Consider the following 8,237-nt stretch of genomic DNA (forward strand, 5'->3'; position numbering starts at 1 on the left):
GCTGGCGCCCCTGGCTCCTCCCCTTGTTCCTCCTGTCGTAAGGATGGCGAGTCCTCTGGTCCTTCCTGGCCGCCGCCGCTGTTTCCAGCACCCTCTGCGGCTGGATCCTGGTCTGGGCGCGTGGCCTGGCGGGAGCCACGCTGACTCTCTTCTCGGCGACTTCACTCTCGTCGGCGATGTGAGCCACCGCAAGTCGCCTGACTTCAGCAAACGTCGCGGGGTGAACCCTGATCAAGGCCTCGCAGAATGGTCCTGGCTGCACGCCCTTCTTGAAGGCATAGACCAGCATTTCTTCATCCTTGGCCGGCGATCTGACCATCTGCGCTCCAAAGCGATTCAGGTAATCTCTGAGGGACTCTCCCTGGTACTGCCTTATATCAAACAGATCATAAGACACCCTGGGCGGTGCCTTATTCACGATGTACTGCTCGACAAAGATCTTCGAGAACTGTTGAAAATTGGTTATGTGGCCGTTAGGCAGGCTCACAAACCACTCCATTGTCGTTCCCTGTAGCGTACTCACGAACATCTTGCAGTAGACGGCGTCTGACCCTCCCAACAGCATCATCTGCGTATGGAACGTGGTTAGATGAGCCTTTGGATCCTCCACGCCGGTAAAGACAGCCTTAACCGGAACCACGCTCGTGGGAATAGGCGTGTCAGTAATCGCCTGAACAAAAGGCATTGGGAAAACACGAGGTGGCGTCGACGGCGCCACCTCTTCAGCAGAAGAACGCCCTTGCTGCTCCCGAAGAGCTTGACGCAGCTCCTCAGTCACCTTGCTGAGCTCCTCGTTCCTGGCGCGAGAGGTGACCAGGTCCTCATGCATTCTCGCCTGCTCTACGCGTGAGGCCTCCACAGTTGCCTGCAACGAACGCATCATCTCTGCCATCTGCGCCATGGTCATGGCGGCGGCGCCTTCGTCAGCAACGGGCGCAACTGGACTTGAACGATTGCTTCTCATTTTTCTCATGAACTCAGCGAATCTCGGAATGCAGCGAATGACACTTCAACCACGATCGAATCAGCGATTAATCGGAGAAAACAGTGCGAAACTGCGCAAGAAAACTCAAGAACACCGTAAGCCTTCAAAGAAAACCACAACTTCACCAGAAACCACCGCTTCCCCGCGGACAACCAAACGAGCGAAAGAACTCGAACTTCCGCCAAACAGATTACGTGTAAACAGCAGGAAACCTCACTCCACTCCACCGATCGAAAAGCCAAACGAGCGGTATAAAATGCGAATTCACCGAACGAAACTCAAGCAAACAGCGAACGATGGTTGCACCAGCACACAACCACGCAGAAAACTTCGAAAACTTCCAAGAACTCACGCTGTGGATGGGAGCAAGTTTTACACGGCCCCACGGTGGGCGCCTAATGATCCTGCCTGTTGACCGGAACGCTGGAAACTGCCTCGTCAAAGGATCGACGTGCGCACCGCTTCGAACCTCCGTTCCTCTTCGAGATCCACCTCAAGAACCTGCAAAGAAACAGAGCGGCGCCGCTGCGGCCGATCGCACTCCAACGCTCAAGTCAGTGACCGAATCACCAAATACTAAGAGAACAAGAACCGTGCAAATCCTCTCTCACAGTCAGCTCTACAACTCGCAAGCGTAAAGAGTATAAACTGAACGTGCGTTCCTCAGAAAGTTTGTTGAGAACTCTTATATACCTGGTTGTTTTCTCTCTCCTGGCAGTTACAGACCTGGACACGTGGCTTGCATCCAGTCGTACACGTGCCATCATCTGGAGCCTCCTTGACTTGGCGCTGCTTCTATTCTCATTTTGGCTAAGTTACTTATGCATGGTACTGCCCGGTGCATAGCTAACTTGGGAGTGCGATCTCTACTGGAATTGGCGAGTTAGGGTGTCCTCATACACCTTCCCTGTGGTCTCGCCGACTGCCTTCATAATCTGCTTCTCCTTCATCTTCGGCGATGTGCTTTCTCTGGCGATCTCCAACCGCTTGGTCGCCCGAGTTCACATCTGGCGACTTCATCTTTAACCGGTGATCGCCTATTCTGATATGCTGGAGATCGGAACACGCCAACTTAATAACTGGCGGCTTCACGAACCCCCCGACTTCCTTCCCTTCTGCCAGCCTGGCGCCTTGCCAACACGCCTATACTGTAGCAGGATGCCACGTCATCACTCCCGACTACCAGGGCGGTACATCTTCTATAAAATTTCATAATAATCTTATTTCATAAAATCTCAATTTAAAAAAAAATATTTTATTAGAAATGAATATGAGACGTCACATTTGTTATCATATACAATTTGTGATAGTTGATCTTAATCACATTTGTTATCATGCGTCAAAGTTTGAATCTAGTGATTTTTTTATATTATTTTTTCCCTTTTCTAATAAATTCCACCACATAAAAGACACATTAATTAAGATATTATTTGTTTTTTCTTTTAAAATAAAATTTATTCAAATATGATATTTTAGAATTGGGGAGTTAAAAATACTTTATTTGATTGATTAAAATAAAATCATATACAAAATATAATTTGAGGGTCTTGATCCTTCCACCAGGAAGAGTTAACTTTTTAATTATTTCATAATCCTTTTATTCATTATTGAACTTATTTGTTTAAAAAAACTATTAACCAAATCAATCAAATCTAATCTATCATGTCTAATTAGTTATCTACATGTATGTCACATGTTTTGTGACTTCTCACATTCCCATCTACCTGTTAGTTGTTTCTCAACCTTATCTTACTTTACTTTTAGATTTCAATTTTTTTTTCATATTTAAGATCTATTTCATAAGAGAAAATGAGAAATACAATAAATGAAAATAAAAAAATGGTGAATAAAATTAATCAGAATGAAAATTAAATAAAATTATTTTATTAAAAGAAAAAAAAATGTTTTAGAAGATGACACTGGGCAAGAGAGTTAGGTGAAGATAGAAAGAAACAAAATAACTTTTCAAACATATAATATAACTAACCAATATAACTAACAAGTTCGTTAATTGACCTGTAGATCTGTAAGTTATGTGTACAACCAGTTGGCAATGTGGATTATGTTTATAAATTAGAGCTTAAATAAATTTGAGTAAATATATTCCATCGATACTGTTATTACATTTTCTGTTCAATAATATTTTTGGGAAAGTATTACTTTTGAAAAAAATTATTCTCTAAAAATTCAAAAAGAAAAAAAAAAGAATAATTTATAAAATGGTTTTTCTAATTTTGTTTTAACTTTATAACTTTCGTCTCAATTTTTTTAAAATAAGTTAATATAAGTTTTTTGTTAAATTGATGATAACAATATTATTATATGTGCCATGAATAATAAATAAGATGTCATCAACTAAAATTAACTTATTAATAACGAATGTCAATATTTTTATTATTAATTTAATTTTAAATAATTTACAATTATTCATTTAGTAAAAAAAAAGGATCATATTGAAGATACTCAAAATAATAAGATAAAATTAAAAATATAATAAATCTATATTAATACTATTATTATATAAAATATATATACCATTTGAACTTTTTTTGATATATTTTTAATTGAACAACTTTATCTTGTAATAAACAAAGAATAATTTATTTATTTAAAATAATTAAATATATTTTTTTTAAAACGAACCGTTATATAATTTTTTAAAACTATTTATACAAAATTATATATATATATATTATTTTTAATTAACTATTCATAAAAATAATAAAACTATAAAAATTATAAATATATAAGGAAGATACATCATTTGGTAACTTGTTTTTTGTAATTTTTAATTGAACAATTTTACCTTTTAATACATAAAAAATAATTTATTTATTTTTATTTAATAAAATAATTATTTTAAAATAACTACATAATGTTCTTTTTTTAAAATAACGGATATATAACTTTTTAATACTACTTTTATAAAATTATATATGTATATATTTTAATTTTTTTTACGTTTGAATTAATTACTCAAAAAATAGTAAAACTATAAAAATAATAAAATTATAAAAAATATAGCATTGTTGTATATATTTTAATGACGCTAGCGACTATAAAAGCTATTATTAAACGTTAAAAAATGTTACCGTTGACATTAATGAAATTTCTAGTTCCAAAATTTAGGTTATAAAATACTTTATAAGGGAAAATTTGAAAACAAAAAATTTGGTGTAACATAAAACTGTAAAACCTATAAAGTGAAGTTGTTTATCTAAGGAACTAGTAGTTGTACCAAAATGGTAAGCGAAAGGATAGGAAGATAGATATGAAAAGGTTATTTAAATTTTATATTATAATTGGAATGAAACTAAGAAGACAATTTTTAATTTCATGAATTATTACTTATTTAGAAATTTATCTCATAGATTTAATCTCTTAAAAACATATATTTTTACCCATAATAAATTTTGAATTTTTTTTTATTTATCACTTTTTTGTTTCTATTTCTCACACAAATAATAGTGTTTTTTTTGTCAATGTTTTACTCTTACATTTTGGAAGTTTTATTTATGTTTCACTATTTTAATCTTCAATAAAGATCAATATTGTGACATTTTATATATGTTGATAAATAATATTAAGGTACTTTAAATCTTGTAGGGTTAATTAAGCATTAATAATCAGAAAACTAATTAAAAAAAACATTGAGGTAAGTGATTTTTAGTCAAATGCCTTTTTCTTTAAATTTTGTAAGTTTGTGCTAATATGATATTAAAAATTATTTTGAAGAATTTTTGGTGTAACTTTCAAATTCTCAAAGCATGTGTTTTTTAGTTGGATGGTTTCTTTTGAAAAAAGAAAGAAGAATAAAAATGTTAAATTAGGTTAAACTAAAGTAGAAAGAAAATAAAAACATGTTAAATTAGGGTAGTTTCATTCATGCCTCTTCCAGTACAGGAATGACTTCTAATAACCCTGGAGCTGTACAGCCCAGACTGTACTTAGTATGGGCCTCCAACCAATTGGGTATGTCAATGTTTCTCTTGGGCCTACTGCATTGGTGGGCTGGATATCCATAGACTTCAAATTGTAAATGGGCTTCTTCTTCCTGCACCCCTATGTTTTTCTTCCTGCACCCACACAATTTTGTAAATCCCAAAATTGACCTTCACCTTTTATTTAAAAAAATTAGAGTTTTTTAGGTTACCGGATTCATCAATCCGGGAGTGTGCTACGGATTCATCAATCCGGAACTGATTTGTGTTCTTTTTCAAATAAAGGGGTGTTTCAAAAGCAACTTGTTGATTTCCAGATTGCTGAATTCGGAAGTCTAATTTTTGTTACGGATTGATGGATCCAGAAGATTACCGGATTCACCAATCCGGAAGATTACCGGATTCACCAATCCGGAAGATTACCGGATTCACCAATCCAGAAGATTACCGGATTCACCAATCCAAAAGATTACCGGATTCACCAGAAGATTACCGGATTCACCAATCCAGAAGATTACCGGATTTATCAATCCAGAATGCAAAAAAATAAATGCGGATTTCCTATTCCGTAAAATTACCGAATTGCATTATCCAGAAGAAGAAAGAGTAGTGTGGGTCTTATGTGTATTTTGGAAATTTTAAAAAATAATAGGGATATTTTTGTCTTTGCATTACATTGTGGGGGTGCAGGAAGAAAAATGTAGGGGTGCAGGAAGAAACTGCCTTGTAAATGTCTTCAATGTTTTCCTTGCAAGCAAGACTATCTTTTCCTGGCATCCCCATATATTCTCCATGTGTCACACAAAAACAATTTTTTATCTTAAAAAAAATAAAATTATCCTTAAAATAATATATGGATTGTAGAATTTTGATATAGAATGTACTATTTTTCTACTTGATAATTCACAGGGTTGTATAATAAAGTCAATTTAATCCAATCCATTTTTTGAGTCAAATAAAGAAAAATATTTTCAAATCCATATGGTATTATTTCTTCATAAATATCAATTGTTCCAAACTCTAAAATATCAATAGAATAAAGTGTATTTTCTATTATTTGCCTGCAATGGAATTAAACAAAAAAATGCAGTGTGTATTTCATAATTTCTTCTTATGAGACGGAAGGGATCTAGTTATTTTGCAAATAAAATTATGTACATGTGTGTACCAGTTTAGTTGCATTATGTACTTAGGTTTAATAGTCCGAATTGGAGGAATAAATGCAGTATGAAATTTACACTTATAATTATTTTTGCAACTTCATTCTATAATTGATTTCTAATTTCAGACTATTTATAAGAATTTACAAGGGATATTAATTTCTTCTCCCATAGTCATTTTCAGAACTTGGTAAATAATTGTTATATGATTAGTGTCGCTACATCTTCATTGAAAAGTTAGTGGTTTCAATACGTGAAGAATATGAGTCTGAATAATGATAAGCTAATTTGTTGCCACCTACTAAAGCATCAAGAAGTGTGGATTTGCCTCAGCCTGAATGATTCATTATATATAGTACTTGGTTTAAATATTCAGGAATCAGTTCAAGGAATGCACACAGAAGGAGAAAAATATGAATTATTGGCCAAAAAATTGTGAATTTAGAGAGCAATTATACAATTATACATACACTACACTAGAATGTATCTACATAAAAGCATTGTTCAGTTAATGTGACGAGGAGGCAGTTGGCCTTTCCTGAGAAAGGATAGAGAGTACTCTGCAGCGTCGATCAGGTCAGTAATGTTGTGCACTGAGCGTTCATCGGAACCCACCCAGAACATTGCTCGCACCTCCGCCTTCTTCGCCAGCCTGGCCGCGAGGCTCAGCGGCAGTGCCGGCGAATTCAGGCTCCGCAAAATGTGCCGATAAAGCGACAGCATTCGGGCCCTGTTGCGGCCCAAATCCTCCGCCGTGGCCCATACCCGACTCATTCCCAATTCGATTCTGCAACAACAGAGGTTCGTAATTTCGTTGGTTTCGCGTTCTGATATTCCATTAAATAAAATAAAGAAAGAAATAAATCTAAAAGAGGCGCGTGAATGGTGAATGAAGGTGAATCAGAAAGAACGTAGCGATGGAGAATTTGATCATATCAAACACGTTATGTAATGTTTGATGATCACTCATCCTCTTATCATCATGTTCACCTTCTCTACCATGAAACCAATGATTTAGGGTTTCTGAGATAATACCTTACTCCAAGTTGCGGTGAGTGAAGAGTGTGTCAATGACGCCTTTTAAACATGAAGAACCCAAACAAACCTAGCTTCTAGGTTTCGAAATTAGCATCTGGGCCTTATTCAGTTGGGCTTTAAGCCCATTTAGTTTACTTGTTGTTACTTTCTAACCAATGCGCATTGGAAATAAATAAATAAAAAACAAAAGCCTAATTTTCATAAGAACAAATTTTACATTACGACACCACCTAAAAACTACTTATTATTATATAACTACTTATTATATCACATTGAATTATAGTAAAAAGAGTGATCTTATGCACTCTTCTATTATTTTATATTTCTTTAGATTTTGTTTTGTAATTTTTTTTTTATGTATTTATAAATATTCATGTTGCTTTCCACTTAATTTGTATTGATTTTTTACCGGTATGGGCGAGGCCGAGGCCCACCTGGATGCCCGAGGCCGAGTCCACTTGGCCGAGACCAGGGGAACCTGGTTGAGACTTAAGAAGTTTGGCCGGATGACGAGGCCGATGACCCACTTGGTCGAGACCTTAGAAAACTTGGCCGAGGCGGCAAAGACCACAAGGATTTGGTCGATGGCCGACCCATACCATGGGAACTTGGCCGACGGTCGAACCCTATTACAATTAACGCTCAAACCGAGATCAGTGAAGCTAATCCATCATCAAGAATTAGGTAATGCAACCCTAAGCGGTATCCACCTCGATAAACGGGTCCAACAAGGTAGGCCCATTACAATAATATAAATAGCGTGCATCCCAAGGAGCAAGGTATGTCATTTATTACTGTTCACCTACCTGAGAGCTGACCACCCGCTTTACTGACTTGAGCGTCGGAGTGCCTTCGCAGGTACCCCAACCATCCGGTGTTCAACCGAGGCTGAGTACCGAAGGAGAAGCAGGAGGACAAGAAGAATCCCAGCTCACCACCCAGTCACCTGACCGACCGAAGGAAGGAGAAGAAGGTTTCAATAGTTCTCTAGGTCCCATCTCCCTAGCAGGAACAATTGGCGCCCACCGTGGGGCCGAGGGAAACTAGCTGAAGGAAGAAAGTAGATGGTCTCAACAAGAAGCATGGAAAGGATGACCGAAGCCGACCAGACGA

At 36.5% G+C, this 8,237-nt stretch overlaps 1 protein-coding gene, 1 long non-coding RNA gene and 1 other non-coding gene across 3 annotated transcripts; all 3 read right to left on the reverse strand.

Annotated features, from left to right (window-relative positions):
- Positions 1-4,827: 4,827 nt before the first annotated feature.
- On the reverse strand, positions 4,828-5,536 carry LOC150023101 (uncharacterized). Its single transcript, XR_016517155.1, has 2 exons — positions 5,505-5,536; positions 4,828-5,061 (listed from the first exon to the last, which is right to left on the reverse strand). It is a non-coding gene; the product is annotated as an uncharacterized LOC150023101 (long non-coding RNA).
- Positions 5,537-6,478: 942 nt separating this feature from the next.
- LOC137828850 (uncharacterized) lies at positions 6,479-7,191 on the reverse strand. Its single transcript, XM_090297643.1, has 2 exons — positions 7,122-7,191; positions 6,479-6,873 (listed from the first exon to the last, which is right to left on the reverse strand). Exon 2 carries the CDS (start codon positions 6,858-6,860, stop codon positions 6,591-6,593), a length of 270 nt encoding a protein of 89 aa, XP_090153769.1. The 5' UTR covers positions 6,861-6,873; positions 7,122-7,191; the 3' UTR covers positions 6,479-6,590.
- LOC137811799 (small nucleolar RNA R32/R81/Z41) lies at positions 6,980-7,078 on the reverse strand. Its single transcript, XR_011081149.1, has one exon. It is a non-coding gene; the product is annotated as a small nucleolar RNA R32/R81/Z41 (small nucleolar RNA).
- Positions 7,192-8,237: the final 1,046 nt, after the last annotated feature.

This window comes from Phaseolus vulgaris, chromosome 11 (assembly GCF_051622355.1).
Source record: "Phaseolus vulgaris cultivar YP4 chromosome 11, ASM5162235v1, whole genome shotgun sequence".
NCBI lineage: Eukaryota > Viridiplantae > Streptophyta > Magnoliopsida > Fabales > Fabaceae > Phaseolus > Phaseolus vulgaris.